This window comes from Drosophila innubila, assembly GCF_004354385.1.
Source record: "Drosophila innubila isolate TH190305 chromosome 2L unlocalized genomic scaffold, UK_Dinn_1.0 4_B_2L, whole genome shotgun sequence".
In the NCBI taxonomy this organism is placed as follows: domain Eukaryota; kingdom Metazoa; phylum Arthropoda; class Insecta; order Diptera; family Drosophilidae; genus Drosophila; species Drosophila innubila.
This window is the reverse complement of record NW_022995372.1, coordinates 28231656-28257798: the sequence shown is the minus strand read 5'-3', so window position 1 is coordinate 28257798 and position 26143 is coordinate 28231656. Positions and strand designations below refer to the sequence as shown.

Below are 26143 nucleotides of genomic sequence, written 5' to 3'. Positions count from 1 at the left end.
CCTTTCTCTTCCTCAACCACTTGACGTAGTTTCACCGTGTTGCAAGTTGTTACCCTCAACCCTTACGCTGATGGTTTAAATTGGAGTTCATGGCATGGCATGTCGGCGGTTGTTTGCCTCTGGGCGCACAACAATTTAATTTATACATATTGGAGTACATATGTGTGTGTATTTGATTCTGTGTATGTGTTTGTGTGTGTTTTTATTTCATATGCAATAGCATAGCGCAAAAATGTATGCAATAAATTTTTAATTTAAATCAAGTCAGTACCACCCCCCATATCTTATTAACTTATGAGTGCATCACCCTCACTCACCTGTCTCTGATGATTTAGGTGACTCTTCGTGCGTCTACTCCAACTGGTTGACTCCGAGCATGGCGATGTCGTTCACAGGAATCAAGTGTCAGCAGAACTGCAGGTGACATAAAATTTAGAAAAAAAACATTTACATAAATTCACAATAGTACGATTATAGTAAGAAAGTCAAACATGTAAATAAAACGGACATATAGTATGTAGGTGTAATATAAATATAAGTATATCCAGTCTTTGAAATCAAGATTTCCGTACTTAAACAGGCCATTTTCAATTACAAACGATCTCAAAAGCTGCCCAAGTTTGGAATTTCTGAAGTTGAGAACAAACATCTTATTTCTAGTTCGGTTGTCGCAAGTACGGAAATCTTAAAATGAGTTTTTTCGGGGATGCTTTAAGTACGTTTTGGGTTTAATTCAAGTCTGAAAAAATTGAAAACATACTACTTTAAGTACACAAATATCTTGAACTAAACCCAAAATGTACTTGTTTCTAGTACAAAACAGTGTCATAACTAATTAACTTTAAATTTAAAACATACACTAGTATGTGTACTAAAATTTTTCAAAATACCAAAATTAAATACCATTAAATAATGGTGTATTTTCTTAGTTAGCGCCCTTTCGGAATAGGTGCTGATTATACCAGCGATCCAAGCTTAACGTCATATTTGCGTCACTATTACCAGTTGAGAATTCTAAGGTGCGACAATGAAAAAAAAATATATACCAAAACGTACTTGTTTTTAGTACGAAACGATATTATTTTTAATTTCCTTTCAATCTTGAAAAAAAACTATTTTAAGTACAAAACAATTATAAACTAGTTTAGTACAAATAACTCAGTTGTTTCTGGAGGTATCTCTACGAGACTCACGGATAATATATTTTCCATGGTCTTATATATTCTGACTTAGTTTGTATAAAATCGGACTACTATTTCGGATAGCTGCATAGGAATGTGAAGTCAGAATTTTAAATTTTAGATCGATTTACACTTAATTCAAGATTTTTGGTACACAGCAATCTAAAAATTTTTAGAACAAAGCGGTATAAATTCAAGTACGGTCGTACCTAATTTTAGGATGGCATATTTTTTTGAGTGTATAGAGTTAGATTTTTCACCTTCATATAATCGTCAAAATTTTCCTTTTGGAGTTTATCACTGCAATCTAATTGTAAATATTCAATGAAATAAATATGGATAAAGCTTTTGATGTGCATTTTTTTTAGTTATTTCATTTGTTGCAGCGGAAGTTATTATTGCTAATACATATGGCCCAAGTAGATAGTAGTAGAAGTGGGTAATCCACCTTCCACATAATCCACATAATCACGCTAGTCGTCAAAGGCCCTCCAAGTTTTTCCTCTTTTTTTGTCTCTAGGCTTTCCAAAGCATAATAAAGGATCCTGATATCTCGGTGGATAAAAACAAATTTAATTACCCCAGCGAAATCTTGTTATTTAAGATATCGTGCTCAGATAAGGTTTTTGGTAAGATTTGTCAACAACGTCGTTAGCCGAAAATATCTTTGTTACGAAATAAAAAGGGAATACAAATCGAAGGAGAGATCGGTTCCCGATCTTAGGTGATGGCAATTCTCTACCTACTGCATTTCCAAATTTCCTATATCTTAGTAGCTTTCCAAAATGTTCGAAGTCGTAAATAGTAAGCTATCTATTCTATTTTAAACAGTCATTCCTAAGACTTTAATATCATCTGTTTTGGTTAAAAAATTGCATCGTGCAAACTATTATTATATGGCCTATTATTGTCGCCTATTGTGGCATGGCCTGATGCGCAATTTGACTCCAACCGTTCCTGTTCTGCGCGCGTCTCGCCAGTTGGACTATGTCAACAATATCGTACAGCTCATACAGCTCGTCATTCCACCTAATACGATAGGTATCGCCAACGCAAACAGCTCTAAAGATATTTTAAAAAAATTTTCCCCTCGAACACCTCAACTGCAGCTGCATCTGATTGTGTTACTGTCCAGGCTTCCACACTGTATAGAAGCACTGGAATGATGAGCATCTTGTAAAGTGTTTTCTTCGTCTGTTGAGAGAGAGCTGTACTGTTGATTTGCAATTTAATAAATTGTAATTTTCCATTAATCTATTGCTATATTTATTTTTACTGTATAATCTAAATAATTGTATCGATCAAATACAAAGAATTACTATTACAGATACAATCACTAAGGAATGTTATGCAACTAATTATTTCTTGGAAGAATTCATTTCCATCTGAATTTCTTGGCAGAGCTGCTCGATAAGCTTATTGGACTGATCCATAGCGTTGCGCAGCTTGGTGAGACTGATCTGCATACGGGCCATTCGCACATCCCCAGCTCTAAGTTTTAATTCCTGGGTTGTAGTAAAATCCGTAGCCTGTCGCTGGCCACACAAAAGCACTCGATTAGTGATTGTTAATTGTGAATTATTGTTGTTATTCCTCGAGTTAGAATGTGAAGTGGGACAAGGATTCTTGTCATACGTTTCTGGCATTATGATTTCCCTAGTCTTAATTTTACTGGAATTTTGGTTAGCAGGTGCCTGCTTTAATTAATAAAGTATGTAATAGTTCAAATCGATTCAGAATTATTAGCTTTAGTTATGAATGACACATTGAAAAGCGACTGCTCCGATAAAGTGAACCGAATGGAAAGTGTGGGAATTGGGAGAAATGGGTATGAGAGGAGAGCGAAGGGTATTCTGAGTGTGGGTGCATGTGTGCACAGAGCCAAGCAACCGAGCTTTAATTACACATAAGCGTAAATGATGTACCGACTGTGGTGACGCAAACGGCATTGGCTTGCGGTCAAGTCTCGTGAATGGAAACTATATGGCTATACATGACTATTGCATACGCTGTGATTATACACACGTATTTACCTGAAAAACCCTTCGTGATAATAAATGAAAGACATTCTTGTCTTATATTTTTGAATGTTTTGTTTATCACATTATCGCTTGCCAACTTTATGGCATTGATTCTCCGATTGTTTTATCCACACCACCAAAAGTATTCGATTTATAAGTCAAATATGACGTGTGCTGAAAATTTCATCAAGATAGGTTAATAACAGATCAGAATTTTGCCAAACACAAAAATCGAAACCAACCGAAAATCTTCCAAAAATGTTTGGAGATTTCGAAAATTTTCGGTTGGTTTCCATACATTTTTGTGAGATTTTCATTGGCACCCCTGTATGCAACGGGTTTTCTTTAGTCGGGGTGTCGACTATAATCTTTCCGACTAGTTTTACCTATGAGTTTTTAAGTCTTCCATTACAACAATTGCATACTCTTAAGCACCTAAACAGCTCAAAGTATCTGAATATTTATCTTATCTTTATGGGATTAGGTAGGATGATAGATTATAATCAAGGCTGCAAACCGGTTCTGAACCGGTTCAGTTCGGGCTTTTAAGCAATCCGAACCGGATAATAAACCGAACATTTGATGTTGTATACTCCGTGAACCCGAACCTGAACCGAATCAGTTCAAAAAAAAAATAACTTCATTCTTTTTATTAGTGATGCAAAAATACATCGAAATATCGACAACGATTTTCGCGATAGCGACGATATATCGAGTTAATTGAAGCGATTTTCATGACAACATCGACAACTCACTGGAGTTTGATAATCGTATGTTCATTTGGAGAACTAAATGATCTTCAATCGAAACTTATCTTGGAATTTAGTGCTTATCGAGAAGTGAAGTGAATTCAAACTCGCGGAAGCAAAACAAGTTCACTATATTATAACATAAAAATCAAAAAATATTAGGTCATTTTAAAACTAATTTAGACTATTATATTTTTTTTTGTATGTACTTCGATATAAAAATCAAGAAAAATTATATAAAAAACTAGTTGGAAGGAGCGACAGACGAGCATTCTCGCCTGTCGGAGACCCCGTACTTACTATGGAAAAACCTAAGATTGCTAAAAATTTAAAAATATTCTGCTCACTTGACGCCCATGCAGAGCGCTATATTACATTTTCGACTACTTGTTTCAATGGCAGCGAAATGATATAGTAAACCGATTTGAACTGGTAAGAATGTACAGGGTTTGCCTTTACTACTCCATAGCAGCAGGAGCAGTACAAAAATTCCTATGCTATTGCTACTTGCTCTGTCTTTGTATAGAGCAGTAGCAGAGCACATAGCATAATATTCGAATAGCATAAGCTATGCTATGCTCTCTACTATGTTTCGTATTGGAGCAGAGCAATAGCAACAGCAAGAAAAAATCATGATATGCTATTTCTAGTTATAGCAATAGCAAAAATTTGGAGCACAAAAAGTAGCAGAGCAAAATAAAATTTTCGACTACTGCTACTGCTATAGTCGTAGCTTTACTTAAACTACTCTCATAGTTGCTCCCGGAGTTGCTCTCGTTGTTGCTCCCGTAGTTATGACTATTCTGTCGGAGCATTTGATTTAAATTTTATATAGTATTACAATAGACTAAGTAAACCATTTCTATATTGGTTTGGACTCTTAAAAAAGTGAGAATCAAAAAAAAGGGGAGTATATTTTTAACCAAATACAAATAGGTATAAGCAACATTCACATATTTAAAATATTTGCATACATATGTGCAAAATAGCAAATGACAGATTATAGTGAGAAGGAGCGACGAGGTCTGAATGGGTCAGTTTTGTTGGCTGGTAAATTTAAAGCGCGTCGACTTGACTCGGGCATGCAATTAATTAAAAATACATGCAATGTGAAGTGCCTCAGGCATTTTGATCCTGCTGCCTTGGCAGGCCCACTTGCAACTAAACCCTCTTACGTTTCCCTTAGCCTGCTGCGTGTCGTTGGCATTTCGAAGCTCACACCAAGAAAAATATACGAATATGCGGCTACAATTTGACTGCAGAACAAGAGCAAAGGACTCACAAAGGACTCGTGGGCTGGCAAGGACTTCGAAACAAGCATATTGGACCCTGTATATTACGAGTACACTCAAGCACCGCTAAATGCATTAACCAACATCTCCCTCTTTCTTTTCCCTACTTACTCTCCTTATCTTACAGAAACTGTGCGTGCAAGTGGTGAAAATTTGCGGATTCTGGTTACTGTTTCAGGCGCATTTCCTATAGTGCCCATAGTTCCTTGGAGTGCTCTGGTTACGGGCGTTCATTTGTAAACAACGTTGTCGTAGAAAACAAATAGCAATGCGAACATGTACAGTAACATCATCAACATCAACGCAAAGACATCAAATAAAGTTAAGCAAACAAGAACATTAAGAGCATGGATGTTGATTTTGGTCCGGCTTCCATCGCAACGATGCTACAGCTACAACTTCATAAGGATAGACCAGGCAGTCTGTTAGACCACGTTATTGATTTTTTCTGCTTATATTTCTGTTAGACGTATATCTCCTATTATTTTATACCCTATACTTAAAAAGAAACTGTTAACAGGGATATAGGCTACCAAGTCTGCAATCCTCCAAACATTAAATAAAGATTCGGTTCGTTGGTGAAAGCTATAGATAAAGATTTATATTCGCGGGCTGATCATTAGCGTGGAGTGGAAATGACTTTTAATTTATTTTCTAAAACGCTGATTCGATATAAAAGCAATATCTGAACAAAAAATCACTTTTTTTGGAGGCCATCCTAAGGTGACGCATCGACGATCAATTTTGATAAATCAGTCAAAAAGTTAAAAAATCTTACATAACTGTAATTTAACCACAAACGATAATGATTTAAAAAACAATTATTATTTTTTTTAGTTAGCCTTAATGTTAGCCTGTATGCTTTCTAAAACCAAATCAACTGTTAAGATCGGAGGAAAAACATCGGATTTTTTAAGAATATCAAAATTTTTCGCGGAAGCGAATTTCGACCACATCAACTCGAAATTTCTTTGACGATCTATCGAGTCGATAAAGTTTGAAGCAAGCTTTAAAACAATACCAAAAACAATTCAAAAAAAAATTTTTCTTTTAAGAAAATTTGATGTATTATATTCCGTTATATCGACAATTCGATTGTTTTCCTATTTAACATTTTGATATAAAATTCGATTCAAAGTTTGGATTTACATCACTAGCTTCTGAACACTTTAGTAGAATCTTTAAAAAGCCTACACATTTTTAAAGAATTGAATTTTCTACATCGCAATAATGTTCAAGTACGTTTTCTGGTATTATGCACATTGGTTCCATTATTAACATTTTAAATTTAGAGGGAACAATTATATTTTTTTAATATACTGTTTCTTATCTTATATATTTTTTTATATACTGTTTCATATCTTATAATTATATCACAGGATATATGCTCGCCGATCACATTTCAATTAGAGCATTCCATTTCAATTCATATTATTTTTGTTTTTTTCTATATTTTTTCCGATTTGCACCTGATCTTATTTCCTTTGTCTGGCGGACACAAGTGTCAAACGTCATTAAATGTCAACTAACAGCAGGAAAGGAGCAAAATACAAAAGTGGCCATATAGGCAGTAGAAGCCCAGGGACAGGTAGCTACTGATTGCCAGGTAGCTCTCAATAGACCTGGAGGAGGTGAAAATTAAATAGGATGGTGATGAAAAAAAGTAAATTGCGGATATTTCGCTTACCTTTTACTTTTACCACGACAAGTGGCAAACGCTCTGACAATGTTTTGACGACTCTGGCAGGTGTAAGCGATTCTGACATGAGCACTCACACACTTGCACTTTACATACGAAATAATGTGTAAGAAATTAAATGGAATATGTGATGGGTGTGGCAAAGTCAACACAAGAAAATGCATATCTTATCTTAATATACTCGTTCTAGCTGTTCAAATATTAAGAGTCGATGACACACAAGAAACTACTTAAGATGACTAAACTCGGAAAACCCTGAATACAGAGCATACAAATAAATATACATACATGTTATGAATAGTATATATTTCGACTTAGAACAATAAGTTCATGACTTATTAACGCTTGTAATTGATATTACATTTTAAATTCTTAATCATTATCTTTAAATACCTTAACCGTCATAAATTTACTTACAATTAATTTGTCCATTCTATGAATGATAATAATGGACAACGTAGATTATCACAAAAAGCATAATACCAATACTAATAATGATCGTTATAGACCACTATTTTAAATAATTCAACTAAAATATATCAAGACAATTTGAACAAGTCTCAAAATATGTAAACCTAATGAGAGAGAGAGAGAGGAAATTCTAGCTTAATCGTCAATGTATATGTGCCCAATACGAGACTCATCCGATTCTCGTAATCTAATTCGCCATTGCGTTGCCAAATTGAGGCAATAATCATGATCAAGATAAAAATTTTAAATCATGACATGACTTAATTGAATACATGCTGGGCGCTCAAGTTGCTAAACTTGCAGCATCCGCATTAGTCACATACCAAAATTGCAGCAGGCGATGATAAACAAGCGAGTCGAGTATTAGGTAACAAATAAGTATATTAAGCCAAATAATATATATAAGAGTGGGTCGTTTTTTCTTCGCGACAAAGCGGTTATCAAAATGAATATGCATATGAATATACGTTTGCAGAAGTCTAGTGTACACTTAAGTAAGTGTATGTAGACAAATAAAATTTATAGGCTAGCTTTTTGGAATCTCCGGCCAGAGGAGGCAACCACGAAGAACTTTTGGCAACGCTAAGCTGCCTCTGCAGGCCGGTTAGGAGTCGACCAAGCCAGTTATATTTATGTTCTCAGCCGAGAATAATCAGCAACACCTCATTCATTTACAGGACAATTGTGTTTTTAATAGAATTGTGCGGTAATAATGTCATTTTTTAAACAAACTGCTTTTTGTTACCAACCTCTTAATAAATCCTTAAAGTATGCTGTAGCTTTTATTGGTATGGAAGAAAAACGAGCTTTTAATATTAAAGAATAAAGAATGGATGACAAGATATCATAATAATGTTGTAAAACCTCCATTAGACGTTATTAAAGCGTTATAAGACAAACGCTCGTACCTTTTGGCTCTTTCTTCCTGAGCAACCCTGGATTAAACAACACGATTTCCTCAATAAATCAATAAGCTTTGCATCGCAGTCTTTTCAGAGAGGCTTGCACTATGTGTTTAAAAGCTTGGATTGTAGAATATGATCGTCTTGTCGTCTTAAGTGTGTACAAAAGAGAGCAATCTCACTTGTAGATATTTGAAATGATATGTAAACTTTAAATAGAAAAACAAAGTGAGTTTTACCGAGTTCCACCATAATATGTATAACGTATTGTAGATAAAGTAGTTTATGTTAAATGAATGTAATCCTACAGGCACTTTTTCCCACTTTTTAGAAAAATTAACTTTATAGCACAGTATCTGATATGAAAGTGCAGAGTTCATTTAAAAAAAGCGCAAAAATGATTGAAAGAACATTGAGCGAATTTTATGAGATAAAAGTAGGGTTTCTGTGGGTTTCTTATAAATATAAGAATTAAATAGATAAAAACATGATTGTTCACTGCACAACAAAAATTCGTTTTACCACCAAGATATCGGTAGTTCAACGTTGACCAAAGTGTCCGAAACTTACTACTTATCATAAGTTTTTTTGAAAAAAACGATATTTATCAAATTTCAAAAGTTGATATTTTTTTTAACTTGAAAATCAAAATATTTGGCTTTTTATCTAGGCCATTTTCCTTATTATGTGCACGCTAGGCAACAAATTCGAACTTTTGGCAAACCCATTTTTTAAAACTTTAATTTTTTCAATTTCTTATTTTCTAATGAATATATCTCTAATTTGTTCATACACTGTCTAAGATTTGAACCAGTAGTTTAAGAGACAAAAATATACTAATTAAGAAAATCATGATTTTTTGTTTAGTTACTTTTTAGATTTATTTACTCTAAATTTGATGAACAGACGAGAAAAAACTTGTAACATTTTGTTTTCTATTTTATTTACATAGCTGCATTATGATTCATTAAAATCTATGGAGAGACCGCGATATAATATTAATTTATATCTAGGGATGTTTTTGTCGATTTTAATGACTTTCTTGTGGAGCGGCATGACCTTTAGTATGAAGATTTTTTGGGTTTTTTGAGATATCTTAACCAATCTGACAGATAATGCATTTAAGTTAATTCTATACATTCTGAACTAATTTTGTTCAAATCTTTTCACAATATCTTAAACCTGGCTTAGGAACGATCGGTCCAAAATCAAGTTATAGTACGAAAAACTTTTTCAGCTTTTGAAATATCTCAATCTGACAGAATATGCATTAAAGTGGGTCGGTGTGTTAAAAGGCTTCCAAATGCCTGAGAACAGGGTATCCTTCTTTAATGTAATTGTAAATTGAGTTTAAAATTTGGAGTAAGCATATTAATATCCTTCTTTCAAAGTATCAATGTCAGAAGCATATGAAATTCTAAAATTTCTGATATCTTAAAAAAAAATCCTCTTTACGATGTAAAAGTCTAGTGACGAAAGTCTTTCCATGCCCTAAAAGCTCTGATATCCAATTTTGTGACGAACAATACTCAATTTAGGGCCAGTATTTCAATGTCTCCTTAAATTTTATAAAATAGATAAATTCAAATTCAAATACATTTTACGTCGAAATATCTGTTGTATAGTTATCAAGCCCCTTAAATAGACATTGAAAAACCGCCTATTAATATATAAATATAAACCAAAATATATTAATTAAAGAAATAAATTACTTTCGACACTGCGTAAAAAGTAGTGATGTAAATCCAAACTTTAGATCGAGTTTTATATCGAACACAGAAGCCATAAACTATTGTTGAGTTTTATTTTGAGCGATAAAAAAGAAAATCATTTTTATCATTATTTTGGAGTTTAAATTTTTTGATCAAAAATAATGATTATCGGTAAAGAAAATCATAAAAATCATTATATAATCATTAAAACCCGATTTTTAAAATAAAACTTATAATGATATCAGTCCCTGTTTTTTTCTATTAAAGGGGAATTGGGGGCTTGGAAAAATTCTGAAGTAAACTATGGGCGTGCGTACCGAGCTAAAAAAGCTTGATTTTTTCTAGATTATTATTAATTTACAAAAAATGGAAAAATTCGCCGTAGTGGTATCCAAAAATAATCAAAATATAAATGGAATTGTTAGTTAAGGGATACATCCTTCATATGTAAAACAGTACAGTTACAGGTTAAATGAATATAATTTATTTATTTGTTATTAAAATTAATTAACTAATGTAATTAATATAAATAAATAAAATAAAAGAGTTGAAAAGTATGTCGGCATTTCGAAAAGTTTAATTGATCTTTCATTTGACGCAAGAATTGGGAAAACCTAGAGCATCCATATTTTGCTGGTATGCAACAAATGTGCAATTTAAATTTATAATTTAAAAGGGGATTGTGGGGTGGATGGACTGAGACAGACTGATGAGGCTTCGGGCTGAGTTGTTTTGCTTCAGCACCTTCAGACACACAAACAGCAATCAACTGGCAGACGGAATCCGGCGCAGGCGTTGGCTTCCAATTGGGCTCTGAGCTCTGGGCCCTGGGCAGGCGATGGCAATGGATATGCCTGGCAACAGCATCCTCATTGCACACACTCGCACACAAGCACACATGATGTACTATGTGCGACAAAATCAATAAATTGTTTTTGTTGTTTTTATCGTTGTTGTTGCTGTTTTTGCAGTTGTTGGGTAGCTGCCCTGAAGGGAGATTTTAGCCAATGTCCAACAAATATAAATCTTCGGCTCACTTAAGCCCTTTAAATATTATTATCAATGGGCAAAGCAAAAGATACAAGCAAACACACACAACTACAGCAGCAGCCAGAGACCAGTGGTTGCCACTGTTTGTGGCAGGTGTCAGATTATGCTAAAACCGAAATGGAAATTCCCTAGAGCATACTACTTTGAAATTTAATGCCTTAGTTATTATTATACTCGTACTTGGTCAGAGAAAATTGTTTTAATTTTTATTTTTGAGTTTAATTGAGTTGTATTGATTATAAACTCAAAAATACTTGCAAAAGATGAAAAAAGTTATATTCTACGTACGAAATATTTTTTGATTCAACTCCGATTTGTTTCATTTGGAGCTCACACATCGATTGTCATCTATAAGATTTAAGAAATTAACGACTTGTGAGTGAAAATTGGAGAATCAAGATTGAATTATAGAAATATTAATTTGTGTCCAAGCGTCCTCTAAGTCATTCGAATGATCTTCTGAACATCAAATCAGCCAGCAAAAGCTTCCAAGTTACAAAATATATCATAATTAATGATAATGATGATAACTATAATAATTTTAAGGTGCATTATATTTGAAAATATAATGTAATTATGTCATATGTTCCAATATATGTTCAACCTTTGAAAAATATCGAGCCGTTTTTTTGATAGCCAAATTAAATTTCAATTAAATGGATTTTTAAATGGACCACCCTGCTATATATATATTGGGCCCCATATGGCAAAACACAATTTAATTTTGTGGTATTTTTACGAAAAATTCAAAAAAAAAACTCGAAAACAATTTTTTTAATCGATTGATATGTTAATCATTAAAATCCATGTCTGGGTTAATTTCAAAAGAAAGTACCTAGCAAGCCCGAATTTAAATAAAAGTTGAATATCAAACGATCTATATGTTATAGTGGGCCGACGCCCGGCCCGGCCCGAAATTATTATTTCCACCGTGTTAATAAGTAAATTTAATTTCTATGTAACTTTATCCCACTTACTTTAAAAGCATGTACTATTAACTATCCTTTGCGTGAACCTTTCCGAGTACTCTGTGACGGTTACAATAAAAATCTTTTTTTGATCTTTTTAGCCCGTAGCAACAAACTTTTCATTGATTTCATTGGGATTTTCTGGGTTTTCCCCAATACGTGCAACAAATTTTGGCTCAACGTATAAATTTAAGATAACCCCTAGCTAAACTAAAACTAAAAATTTGTTTTTTTATATTTGAATTTTCATTTATTTCCTCTTTGTCGACTGCTTTTAGTCGACGGTAGATAAATAACTAAAATATTACACAGTTACATATAATTCATTTGCCTTCATGTATAGCTTCACGTACGGTTTTGTAAATTTCAAGTAATGATAGCAAGTGATAGTCCACCTTAAAATCAGGTAAAACCAAAATATCAAATCCCCATATGTGGGTGTTTTAGTGTAATCAGCGCAGCTTTCTTTTCAAAAAATGACTGTGTAAATCTATCATAAATATATCTGATCTTCTTTAGAAGTACAAACATATTCACAATTGTTCCAAGTGCCTTAAAGCTGATGTCCAAAACACATTTATGTAAAATAATATTAGTGCAGTAGACCGTTATAATTGTCATATTAGAGTGAAACGAGTAGATGTAGACGACTGGCTGAGCGTTTCGAGTGCCCATTGGCCAATGCATTTGTGAAGTTGCGGAAAATGCAGACGGTTTTGGGAAATTGCTTAATTTAGCGCAAAAAATTATCTACTGGGCGAACGGAGTTGACTAAGGGTTAAGTCCAGACAACTAACGACAAAGGCAGAAAAAAATTTGAAATTTGGTTTTAAAAATGACAGCAATGAAAATACGACAGATACGAAAGTCAACACAAATACACAAAACTTGACAACACTGAAGTTAGACTTTGATTTTTACCACTTTTCCACACATACAAAAGAGCACACACACAAAAGTGCACACAAACACATACAGGCAACTACAAAGAACAGTCTCTTTAGCTAAATTGACCATCTAATTTAAACGAAATGCCTATTCAGAGGAATGAGAATCATAACGAAGGCTCCGCAATGGTTCTGGATATTGAAGGCAAGGATTGTGAAATAAATTCAAATCCCAAGAGCATTGGCTGGAATATTAAGAAGGAACAAAAGGATCCAACCAAACTGAATCCACCAAACTTTTTTGCCGAAGTTCAAGAGAGTCACAAACAGATAACCGATCGATTTGTTGATCTTCTCAATCTCTTCGAGGATTACTCAAAGATCATGGAAAATGAACAGGCCCATTTTAGTCCACAGTCAAAACTGAAACGCACTCAATCCGAACAGTTCACAGCGGCGCACACGCAGCCTGAGCGTAAGTTAAAAGAACGAAGTACGAGGGTTGTCTGAAACATTTCGGTCTTCGGCATGAAGCAGACATTGTATAAACAAATATGGGTTTCAGTTAGGGTTTGTATACTGGTTTTCTGTTATCGGTTACGAAAATCTTTGTACATATGTGTCTTAATAGTTACCTTGTTGTGTGTAGGTTACGGTTTCGAAAAACTGACATGATTTCGGTTCCCAAAATATAAAAAAATAGTTGTAAAAATTAAAAAAAAAGTTCATATTTTAACAAAAATTCCTTGTGAATTCCGGTGAAAAGTTACGGTTCTGAATTCCGTTTTAATCTCTGCTTCATTTTTTAACCAAATATGCATATCATTCACGTATAATACCACCAAAATTGCAGCTGTAGCGATCTATAAATATCGTTAAAATTCAATTAGAATGTGGATTCTTTTCTAGCAGAATTCATATTTTTAGCTTTTTTTGGAGCCGGTTCGCTTCGATTGGGATTTCGCTTATGGACTATAAAGCTAACTATCTCTGCTATCTCTCCCACTTTGATTCGATGGTCATTTAAAACAATTTCATCAATTTAGTAGCTAATATGTCTAGTTTAAAATTCAGCAGTCCAAAACTTTGCGGTGGTAATATATTTATTATATATAGAGCTGAACATAACGAATTTTTCTGCACCATTGAACCAAAAATCGTCAAAACACAGTCTTGAAGTAATTGAGCGATATGTATGGTCATGTGATTAATGTGTGCTGATCACCCTCGTACATGTGTGTTTTACTAACGAAAGTTTGTCTGTTACACAGCTGATAGCAGTGAGCTTCTGAAGACGACTGTTAGTCTCAATCGCATGCAGCTATCAGATTGCACGCTGCTGGGAATGCCCCGTAAACTTACCTTTGAGGCGAGTTGTCAAACCTCCTGGATTGTGCTTCCCGACAAGGAAGATAAGAAGAATCTTCTGACGACACTGGATAAACCGAAAGGATCTGAAGAAAAGCAACAACAGAGTCTAAACCCCAATCAACATACCCTGCACATTGAGGTCGAATCGGTTAGTTCGACAACAGCGTTGCAACGTGCTCCACTGCGTCAGCGTTTGTGGCAGGTTGTGGTCGAGGCTTGGCAATCGCTGATAGCCTGTTTCAATATGATGGGCGAGAATTTTACCTATGTGCTATTTGTATTGCTGTGCATGTGGTGCCTCTATCTGATTATTGCCCATTACTCTAGCTTCTTGGACTCCAATCTCACTCGGAAATATGACATCAAACACACTATGATTCGTGTCCGAGGGCAACCTACACAAACATGAATCGCATTCGTTTTTTGGACCAACAACTGATGTGTAGTATTATATTAAAAGCAATTAGTGTGCCTAAATGTTATTTATCGAAACATACTGGGGGTACAGCAACACATAATGGCGAGACTACAGTACAATGCCGAAGCAAAATCTGTCAACATATAGCAAAAACGATCGGCTAATGGGGGTCGATTTTGTAGACTGGGTGTCGCTACGGAGACCGCATCAATGAAGATCGTCTGACGGTTTAGTTCACAAGGTGCTCTTTCCAGTAGGGCACGATCTCCAGGCGTTGCTACTTGTCGATATCGCTTTCGGAATCGTGGTTGTTCCGTTTGACAGCCGATATCACTGAATTTTTTAATTAATTGACCATTTCGTCGATAAATTTCCAATTCATCTCCAGAGCTATCTGCGGGATAAACGGCAATTAAAAATAGCTTATGGGTCGAACAACAAATGTTATGGAATTAACTCCCTCTTAACTTCCTCTCTACATAAAAATATTTCATTATTTAGGTGAAATACTAGAATTTCTATGCATTACTTTCCTGAAACAAGTAAATAGAAAATTTACCCTCAGTCAATGCCGGAACCAACCAACTGTGCCATTGTTCTCTTCGCTCCATCATAGGATTATCACTTTGAAGATCGCGTTGAGAATACTTTAATGCTGGACCCGAGCGAATCGGTTTAGATGCACTCTTCCCATTGATCCATCCCTTGTCATGCAATTCATTATCAATATTAAACTCTTTATCATTTGGACTGCAAGGCATAAAGCCTAATATATCATAGAGCCTTTGGCATGGTCCTGGTTCAATGTGTTCCTTAATCGATTGCCTTCGATCGATAGCCTCGTGCACTAAATCAGCTATCAGGGTGTCTATAACGATGGCAGACTGTGTCTCTTTGAATGCCATGAGGGGATCAATTTTGAATTTTTCCTAAAAATCTTTTATAATGTAAAACGAACATATTTTTATCAAAATGAAGTGTCAGCTTGACACTTTGTCGAACAATTATGAATTTAGTTTTAAATCTTGAAAGTATTCGAATTCAAAATTAACAATGGATAATGACAATAAAAAACCGCCAGACGATGAGAAGGCAGAGCATCAGCCCAATACTCAAAATGTTCTCCAGTTGGCAGATGGTCATGTGGGTGAGACCGAAACAGATGAACTCATACTAAGGCATGTGAGCTTCGAGATGCCCAGCAGCACCTTGGAGTGTCTGAATCTGGATGAGGCCGAGGTGCTAGTTCAGGACATGATCGAGAGTATTTTGCCAAATTTGGAGCCTGATAAGGTAGCCAGCACTTCCACATTGACGTCGTTGACTAGGTACGACGATGAGCGAATGCATCGCATTCTGCGGCTGCTCGATCGGTATACACGCAAGCTGGAGGCCATTGAGGAACAAATGCAGAGCTCCAGTCGGGAGGCACACTCAAGTCAGGGTGAAGAGCGATTGGGTCAACAGATGAAGTTGACACAACACTGCGAGCTGGCGACACAGACGCTTCCGTTGAAAAGCCAAAGCCTGGGCATGATTAGCAGTCGAAGAATCAACCAAGAACAACAGCAGCAGCAACAACAACAGGAGATGGAAATAATTCCACCCTGTGAATGTAGACATCATATAATCACGATCAGTGCCAACAGCTCCTCACCATTTGCAACTCCCTCTCCGCGTCGCACATTCATGGGTCGCATTGGCCAAACTTTGGGTGACTTTGCAGGTGCTTTGTGCTTGTGCCTTCATGTAAACAAGGATTGCATTTTTTGTCTCGGCTTCTTCCTAGCGTTTGTGATTAGTGCCAGTTTTCTTACTGCCTTCTTTTATCGCACCATCAGCCTAAGCACCACACCCATCCGTGTGCCGATTGATTCAGTACGTGTCACTCCGGTGCCATCAGCCAGTGAAACAGCCGCACTGCGTTTAAATGGAGGTTATTACTATATCTACAATACTCATCGACAGCATTTTGTATAATATTTCGATTGTCATAAATTTTTCTATCGTTTCATAAATGGTAATTAATTAATTGTAGATTCAAAGATGGTCAATATTTATAACTTTTATTTTGGGTATTGAAAATACCTAGTGCAAGACTGAGTTATTAACTAATTTTTTTAATCACATAAAAAGGTAAACAGCCATCTGATGATACATTTTTCTCCTCCAGTTGGGAAGCATCATTTATTTTCGCCTACAACAGACAATAAGCTTCAAATAGCGCAAATAATAACTGTGGTAACACAATTGCTATTTATTCATAATTTATAGTTTATCAGTGTTTAATTTTGTTTCAATTAAAAATGGATTAAATTAAACATTTATTTCCAAATTAAATCTCTTTATTACTGAACGGCCTATTAATGTTTTCTAAATCAAAAAACATTTTTTACAGACTTTCAACATGAACGCCAAACTTTTTTTTGCATTAATAACGTTAATAGGAATATGGACAAAATTTTTTTATATATTCCTAGTCTAAATAGCAACGTCAAAATAGAAAAGTCATAATCAAAAAAATAAAATTCAAGAAATATTCATTACTTTATGAGTTTTATTTTTTTTTTATCAAAAATAATGATTAATTCTTAAGTTTTATTTTTTTGCTTAAAAATAATGATTATTTCATAAGTATACTAAAATAAAAAAAATCATAAATTTTAAGATCATGGTGAAATCGCATAGATTACCCTTAAAGAACAATTTTGGTATATTTCACTAAAAGTGAATGATTTTTAAATCCCGCTCTTAAAAAGACAGGGGTCTATTAAGTTTGTTTCAAAGAATATGTGCGTAACTATAAAGTATATATATTCTTGATCAGCATCAATAGCCAATTCGATATAGCAATGTCCGTCTATCCGTCTGTCTGTATGAACACCTAGAGACTATAAAAGCTAGAGACACCAAACTTGGTATGTAGGTTCCTCTATATTGCAAGCAGATCAAGTTTGTTTTAGAATTTGGCCACGCCCCTTTTATCACCTAAATATCGACATAGAAAACTTCATATTCAAATTATAAGAACAATTTAAAAGTTAGTGACACCAAACTTGGTATGTAGATTCCTCTATCTTACAGGCAGATCAAGTTTGTTATATCATATAGCTGCCATTGAAACAAGTAGTTGAAAATGGAACACAGCGCTCTGCAAGGGCGTCAAGTGAGCAGAATATTTTTGAGTTTTTAGCAGTCTTAGTCGCCAAGTCATAGAAGACTTCACAAAATTTGAAATTAAAAATTTTCAACCGGAGCTACTGAAAATAAGCTTTCAGCTCAATCGCACTTCTGAAAATATCTTATTTCTGTACGCCAACTTCAAACTTACCGATGAAGTCAATGCGATCAATGGGTGCTTCAACTTAAGAGTTAAATATGGCGGGAGGTATTTTAATTACTCTAATATGTTGGTTGACGGCTAACTTACGTACCTATTCTAAATTTCCGCTGAGCTGTCCGCTTAAAAAGGTTTTAATTCAAATTTTGGTGCATACGAAACGATCTATACATTTTCCAATCTTTTCAGAATAAACTATATTATTTAAATGGCTTTAAAATTATAACAACTGCAATTCCAAGCTATCTACCTGACATGAAACAGACTGTACTATCTCCAGCAACCAGCGTCTAATAATTGAAATCAAAACAGCTGGTAAATTCCGACGAGTGTAAAGAATATACATACAATATTCAATTGTTATTCTAAATGATGCTTTAATATATCACACATATATACTGAATTTATTAAAGTAAGTTGTTTGTAATTCTGTTTCCGAAAAGATAGTGGTGAAGATAGGGGGGTATAGGGTAATTAATGTCTTATTGCGCCGCTGATATGTTTGTATTTGTATTGCACTTTTTATAAATGTATTGTTGTTCATTAAACATTTTATAATGCTGAAAAAATATATGCAGTTATGTTCTGAAAATATTTTTTAATTAAATAAAACTTATTTCTTTTATTTTATAGAAAAAAGCATAAAATAAATTTTTAATGTAATTGTTAATTATATAAAACATAATAATTGATCATTTCGTTAAATTTGTAAATTGATGGCAAACGGCTTATGTAACTTTAGAAAAAATAAAATCTCTGTTTATAAAGGAGCACTGATAGTCGAGCTGTTGTTTTTGAAGGCAAAAGGACAATTTAAATACGTTTCGCATTTAACTGTGGACAAGCGTCACGTTTTTTCCGTTTCTGAAGGACTCAGGGCTTTATGAAGCTCCATTGTCTATTGCCCATCGTAAGTTGTGCGTTTTTGTTAATTTTTTTTTTTTTGTGTCGGGAGACGCATTTAACTTAAATTGACAATGGGTCACAAAACGGGTACCATTTCACTGCGCAACCGAAATTGGCCACAAAATGTTCGTCGCCTGCTGTGCGGGCATACGGAGAGGCCCAAAAACCTTTGGCAAGATGCCAGCACAAAGGAATTATATTTAATATAGGCTACCCGGGCAGAGCTAGAGTCAGAGTTGAACACAACTGAACCGAGCTGAGCTGGCAGCCTTACCCATCGGCTTTGAATGTAATTTATTAACGAAATATGCCAAACAGTTTGAAAATTTAACACTTCGCATATACAAGAAGAAAACTAACATTTCGATTTTTGTATACAGTGTATACTATACACTAAGACTAACTTAGATGTTTTTTAAAATTCGATTCGCAAGCTAATTTTATATCGGAGAGTGGAGATGGAGCATATTAAAATCAATTATTTCACAATACATTTTAAAGCAAACAGTCTCATACAGGTGTGTTCCAAAAATCTCTAGAGTTTTGAAAGAGAATTGCTTTTGAAATCAACCGCTCGAGATGTCGGGCTTTATCGAACACATTTTTGAAGTAAAAAAATCGGCTTACTTCCATTTTCATCAAAAATTTTTGGATTAGTTGTATTTTATATAATTAACAAATTATATATTTTTTTTTTGCATTTTTATTCTATTTAAAAAATAATATAATTCAATTCAATAAATATTACATTTTGTCAACTCTCAACAATTTTGTAGACATTTGAAAGCAAAGGTTGATTTTTTCTGGAACACCAACAATTGCTTTTGGGTTGCTTTGGCACTGTTAGAGATTTGTAGAACACCTCTGATTATTATTATTAATAGAATACTAAGGGGCTCCGCCCCCCTGCTCACTTCGCTCGCCAACCCCCGTTCACTTCGTTCCCCACAATTTAGCCTTTTTTCGGATAGATTTGTCCTATTTTTACTTGCATCCGAAAATCTGGCCTTTTTTAGATTTAATTTGGATTGCCGGACACTATGGTATTTTAAGAAAAGTGGACTTTTTCGGTTGATCGTGTTCTTCGATCGAAAAACGATTCTATTCTGCCAACTTTGGAAATTTTTTAGATCGAAAACGACATCAAAACGAAATAGTTTCTTTATACGCTAATATTCACCTAATAAAATGGGAAAAATGTTGAAAATACGCAAAAGTTTTGGACCGCAGCAACAAATATCAAGATTCGGCAGGCACATAACACTTTTTTGGAACTAGTCAGTTTTGCACTGACCGTATTAGTATTGCAGAAGCAAAGAGGGTGGTCAGCCAAGTTAATTTAATAAAAACAAAATTAAGAAATCGTCTTAAAATAGAGACGCTAAATGCTATTTTAACCAAAATGTAAGTTTGTATATTCTCAAATTTTTCAATTATTTGTTTATGTATATTTTATCTGCTGAAGATTCGGATTGCGTCGACACAAGTCTTGTTGCCATCGTTATCAATTACCTGACAAATTCCTAAAGCAAATTTGAGCCATGGCGTCATATGATTTAAAAGAATAGGCCAAGGAGAAAACAATCGAAAAAACGACTTACAGTCTCATAAGATTATTAGTAATTACTTCATAATAAATTTTAAAGCCGCAAGTTCTCCACAGAGAAATATCTAAAATAAAGTAAAACATTTATATTTGTGTTAAAGCTCGTTTCCAATGTAACATTATTTGTTGTTGCTCAGGCTTTAAAACCTCAACAAACTTCGTGACAAGGATAATATACTATAAAATATACTTTGCATTCTCTGCACAATAAATATGTGATATATTTTATTGAGTCCTCCGTTTTTTGATTGGTAGATGGGCAAAACGAATAAGTTGTTTAGATAGCAAATTTTGCAAAATTGGTTTCTTATTTATTTATTATTGTTTTTTCTCATTTTTTTCTTTTGATTATTTTTTGTAAGAGCTGTACTGTGCAGTTACAATTAAAGCTAAAGGAAAAATTGAAAAGCAAATGCCAAACAATTTGGACAATGCTTTCAAGTTAAATGTATGGCCGATTGTCGAGGTAAAGGATCGAGGAGGGATACTTTTTTGGCTGATGTTTGGATTTGTTTGGGGGTGACTTCGATGTTTGACTACAATGGGTGAGCAGAGCGACGCGCGTTTCCGCTGCCAGGAAATTGAATTGCACGAGCACGCGAAATTACAACATTTTGGAACCACGGTAAGCAATTTCCCGTTTACCTGGGAGTGTCGTTTTTTACGGATTGCAATGGGGACCCGGTTGGGCAGGAAGGTGCACAAATAAAATTTGACAAGCGAAATGTTGTTGCTAGGTTGCTACCTTGTTAACGGCAATTTTGTGCGAAAATATCAATTTCACTTTTTTCAGTTTTTGTTTGCGAATTGAAAAAATAATAATAAACGAAAAACATACAAATAAAAAAAATACAAAAACCTCTTTTGCCATATCGTGCGGGTACTCATATCATCTACATATCGTATGATCCCCATATACCTCGAAAGGCAAAATGGCGGCGGGTATACAAAAAATAATAATAAAGATAACAGAAAAAAAAAACAGCAACAACTGGCAATCAAAATGTCTGCGAGCTCGAACCAGAGAATGACAGTCAGCATATGGAGGGATAGACATACGTTTATGAAAGAGGGCGGCTTAAAACGTTTTAGCTTTCCAAAAAGAAGAAATCATTAGGATTTCTTGATTGTATGGAATGGAACCGAATGGAATGGGACAGAACGATAAAATATATTCTAGATTACGTACTATTTTATAAAAACACTTTTGGTTCGAATAAAAATAACATAATCTACATGTCAATATTTTTATTTCATTTGGATTTTGTGTAAAATTATAACAAAATCAGTATAGTATGTAAGACCTCTTTACAAGCTAATAATTAAACTTAAGAAATCAGTGAAAAATTAAAAGCAATTGTAAAAGTAAAATAATTTGTATTAAATAAGAATCAAAGTCTTGGGTTCAAAAATACTTGAAAATAGTTGTACTTGAAATAAAAGTCGTGTCGTAATTTTGCTCTATCGTTTGAATCATAAAGCCAGACATTCTTTAAAATTTTTGAATTTTGCGGTCTTAACTGAAAAAACTTATCCAACGTATCCCATAGTAATTTGGATGGTTCTTTAATATTTTTAAAATGACCCTCGTGTATTTTCGCACATATGCTGTTGAAAACTAAAGCGAAACTCAGTCAATGTGCCTCTCCCACGTGACAGCCCTTCTACAACTAAAACAACTACATTTGCTGCCGCTGCGTTTTCTTCATCCTCTGCGCCGACATGGCAACGCTGTCAGTTTGAAAGGATTATTGCCACTTGCCGCTTGCAGCGAACGTTCTTAAATGTAACACGTTTGAAACAAGTTTAGATACGTGAGCTGGTCGTATCTTTTTAGTTTGGGTTTGAGTTTGAGTCGCTTCTTTAGCTATGTAAAAAGTCATCAACGGCCCAGTCAGCCCAGTCAGATAGCCCGAGTTAGCCAGCCAGGCTAGGCAAAAGCCAAATGACTGCGACTGGCGACTGGTGACTGGTTTGACGGGCTTTTTGAATGGACCCGAGGTCTCAAGCCACAATTTGCCCTCACTATAGTTTGAACTCTCTGTGGCCGGCAAAGAGCCCCATCCAAATAGTCGTAAAAATTCGGGATAAAAAAATAAAACTGCACAACATTTGTGATGCTCTCCGTAAAATAAGCAAACAGCTCAAATTAAAAAATGTTTTTAACGTTTCGAATTTGCTTTGCGAGTTGTTGAAGAAACTGAAATATTGATTGAAGACCCAAAAGTCATTCATCACTCAAAAGCCCAGCATCACAATCAAACATAAAAACAATTCCAATTATTCCAGCTTGAAGAATGTTCGCACTTCTTTTACAAATTATCAGGTATATACTATTATCACTATATTTAAACTGACAAAATTCGCGAATATAACGGATCAGTATTTATATGTCTTTATGTGATTTTATTATTATGGCGTTTAGTAAAACATCTGAATATAACTTAACTGTACTAAAGTCAACTGCTATAAATTAATATCTAATTTCAACAAAATAATATATTTTAGGTATGTTTTATATATTTAAAAAATGTTTTCAATATTTATTTCATGACTTGCTTTACTTTTAAAAAATAATTTAATTTAATTCAATCAATTTTAAATTATATCCCATTTCTAAGATTTTTACATTTGAAAGAAAGAAACACCAGCTTTTGGGTTGCTTTTAGAGATGAATAGGAAACACGTGAACAATTGTATTAACAATATACCTAACATCGTTGTCATATTAGATTTCGTGGAGTTGTCGCAAACTTATTATAGTTAAGATTTGATCGGACACTAGCCTTTTGTACATAATCTTAAAAAATATTTATTAAATTAATGTTGTTTGTTCCAAATATATCAACAATTAATAAATTATATTAATAATAAATTTATGGCAACCAATATTTGTGTATCCACAGTTGGAATTCAGGAAAGATTCAGAGTTTTAAATTTCTTTTTGCTTTTAATTTCATGTGATACAACTCCAAGTGTATTAAGGATGTTAGAAGTTTGTTAGCTACGAGTGGCAATGGCTTCCCTGCCACCAATTCCCCTGACTACGCTATTGATTTTTAAATTTTCCTTGATTTTTTAAGGCCATGCAATTAATTTTTTTTTTTTATAATTTACCTTTTATTTTAAGATAGGGGTCTGGTTCGGGCTAGGGATCGAGGGGTAGATCACTTAAACGTAGGTTTCATAATCCGTTTCGGGTAACTCAAAAACAGGTGCTATATTTCTTGACATTTTTTTTAAGGTTATTACCAATATCCTTTTTCTAGATTATTTATACAAAGAGTGATTTAATTTTTTCTGTGCTTTTTAAAAAGATTTTATTATGTTTTCACAAATTAAGTATTAAATTACAAAAAGAATAATAAATTTTACACAAAAGAAATGCAATTATTTACTACCCTTTCTAATGCACCCTTAAGTGACAGGGTATGCAAATAAGAAAAATGTTGATAAGCTGTTGATCCAAAGCTGACCATTTAAAGCTTTTGACAAGCATTTTGAACTTAAAGTTAAGACTCACCTTTAAAAGTTGGATAGCCTCTGCCTCTGTCGCTACCTCTGCCGCTGACTTTATGCAATTGTATATGTGCATGTGTGTGTGTGTGTGGGGAGTTGATGCTGCTCCTGCAGCTAGAAGATGATGCTTATGTTGACCTTGATGTTGATATTGATGATGGTGATGATGATGTTGCTGTTCATCCTGGCGGCCATTTTGTACAGATACACTAGCTGGTGGCACAAAAGTTCTGCAACTGCCTAACTCACATGTTTGTTGTTGTTGTTTTTGCTGTTATTGCTGTTTGGTTTTAGTTTTTAGTCAATATTAACTAACGTGCTTTGGTCGAACACTTTGGCTGCATGGTTAATTGGTCTGTTACTTTATTTTTATTGTTGTTTTGATTTACTGACGGTTATTGGTTTTTTTATTTTTGTATTTTATTTTTTTGCGAATGAAGAGAGGGGTACGGAGTATCTGTGTATCTGTCGAGGGTTATTAATCAAGTTTTCTTAATGCCTTTTGAAAGGCCCACGCATAAGGCAAATGGCAAATAGTTGAGAAATGAAACAAATAGAAAAACACAAATTAAAGTGTAATAAAAAAAGCAGTTTAACCACTTTATTGCTATTGTTGGTTTTGTTTTTTTTGTCTCTGCTTCTTCTACTCGTTGCTTTTTTTTGACAATGTGCCACAAATGCGACGGAACAGCTGAAAAACAGCAACAGACGCTGCGAACCTTTTGAGAGCCGGTTTCAAACAAACGTAGAAAAACCGAAACGAATCAAAACGAAACAAGTTGCAAAAAAATACAAAAAAAATAAAGAAAAAAAAAACAAAATGGCAACGTCTAGTTGCAAGTGACGTCGACAGGCGGACGTAGCGACGTCGACAGCAGCAGCAGCAGCAGCTGATTTGCGAAGCGCGCTTCTAGAACTTGAGCAAAGGACCTGCAGCCGGGCTCTGAAAGCCTCAACGATATGTCAACTTATGTAAAGCTTCAATCCAACCGCAGACGCGGCTGCGGCAGCAACAGCAGCCGTAACAGTAGCAGGACAGCGGCTGCGACTGCAGAAATGAAATAACAACAAAAATAAGTGCTTTCCGGCATGTGTTAACTGCAAATGCTCGGACATGTAGGCAAGCGAGATGGCAGCAATGCAATTTACAGGCCAAATTTAAAGTAACAGCCTATGACGGCTATCTGTTACATATATGTACTTTTGTCTGTGACTGTGTGTGTATGTTGGCGTCTGCGCTTTGCTCGCACAGCTGAGAATATTGAAATGATTGCCACTGCTCGCAGTGTTGCTATTATAGCTATTTTATATCTAAATTAAGCAATTCTGTAATTGCAAAAGCTAGAAAATTCTAAAAATGCTGCTTGCTAGAAAGCTGTCTATTTAAAAAAAAATAATTTTATTACTTTTCTAGATTGTTAAATAATTTCAATATACTTTTAGAATTTACAAAGCATTATGGTTAAAAGCCTATTTAGACTCGGAGCGAAACATAACATACTGTTAAAAAACAGCTGATTTAAGCTGCTGTTAAATAACTTTTGTAATGTTTTCATTTCCCACGAGTCTAAATAGTCCTTAAACAAAGAGAGTAAACTTGAAAGTATAAATAAAGGCAGAAAATAATATTTTATAGTCCTCAGATGGCGAATATAAGCCCATTTTTCATTTTAATTAGATTTTTTTGCTTTCAAATTTTCAAAATGGTTATTTTAGCCCTTTAAATACAGACAACACTGGCTGCTGCTGCTGCTGCTACACGGCTGTTGCTAGGGGCGCGACTGCAAAAGCTCAGCTGTTTTGGGAATGACAGCAAAGCGGGGCGGTGTGGGAATGAATAATGACTACCTGCCTGCCTGGAATTTGTATTTGGCATAGCAACCCATACGTAACGGTTGAGGCGGTCAACAGTTTTCCTTATTGATTGAAGAAAATCCTCATTAAAATGAATGCATGTTATTTAAAACGCATCAGACTGGCTACCCGCAGTAACTTCAACAGCAGTGTACAGTGTGGCAAAAGTAATTTATAACATCACCGCGCGTACTACT

General features: G+C 34.5%; 5 protein-coding genes across 6 annotated transcripts in view; 2 read left to right on the top strand and 3 right to left on the bottom strand.

The window, feature by feature from the left end:
- The window catches only part of LOC117782077, a 93174-nt gene extending 68512 nt beyond the window's left edge, over window positions 1-24662 (bottom strand). Inside the window, exons 1-2 of the mRNA XM_034619018.1 lie at window positions 24097-24662; window positions 318-414 (exon numbers count right to left, since the gene is read on the bottom strand). The gene's annotated coding sequence lies outside the window, so the exon portion shown is untranslated. The remainder of the gene's footprint in view (window positions 1-317; window positions 415-24096) is intronic.
- LOC117782082 lies at window positions 2424-2899 on the bottom strand. The gene has a single exon (XM_034619027.1). The coding sequence runs from the start codon at window positions 2825-2827 to the stop codon at window positions 2540-2542; it is 288 nt and encodes a 95-aa protein (XP_034474918.1). The 5' UTR covers window positions 2828-2899; the 3' UTR covers window positions 2424-2539.
- LOC117782080 lies at window positions 12925-14780 on the top strand. Its single transcript, XM_034619024.1, has 2 exons — window positions 12925-13407; window positions 14204-14780. Exons 1-2 carry the CDS (start codon window positions 13077-13079, stop codon window positions 14710-14712), a joined length of 840 nt encoding a protein of 279 aa, XP_034474915.1. The 5' UTR covers window positions 12925-13076; the 3' UTR covers window positions 14713-14780.
- Window positions 14740-15890, bottom strand: LOC117782081. 2 transcript variants are annotated; one of them, XM_034619025.1, is made up of 2 exons: window positions 15281-15742; window positions 14740-15115 (listed from the first exon to the last, which is right to left on the bottom strand). In XM_034619025.1, exons 1-2 carry the CDS (start codon window positions 15624-15626, stop codon window positions 14787-14789), a joined length of 675 nt encoding a protein of 224 aa, XP_034474916.1. In that variant the 5' UTR covers window positions 15627-15742; the 3' UTR covers window positions 14740-14786. The 2 variants fall into 2 exon arrangements, with proteins under 2 accessions (XP_034474916.1, XP_034474917.1); XM_034619026.1 differs by having other exon boundaries at window positions 15020-15111; window positions 15281-15890.
- On the top strand, window positions 15760-16758 carry LOC117782079. Its single transcript, XM_034619023.1, has one exon. It carries the CDS (start codon window positions 15775-15777, stop codon window positions 16699-16701), a length of 927 nt encoding a protein of 308 aa, XP_034474914.1. The 5' UTR covers window positions 15760-15774; the 3' UTR covers window positions 16702-16758.
- Window positions 24663-26143: the final 1481 nt, after the last annotated feature.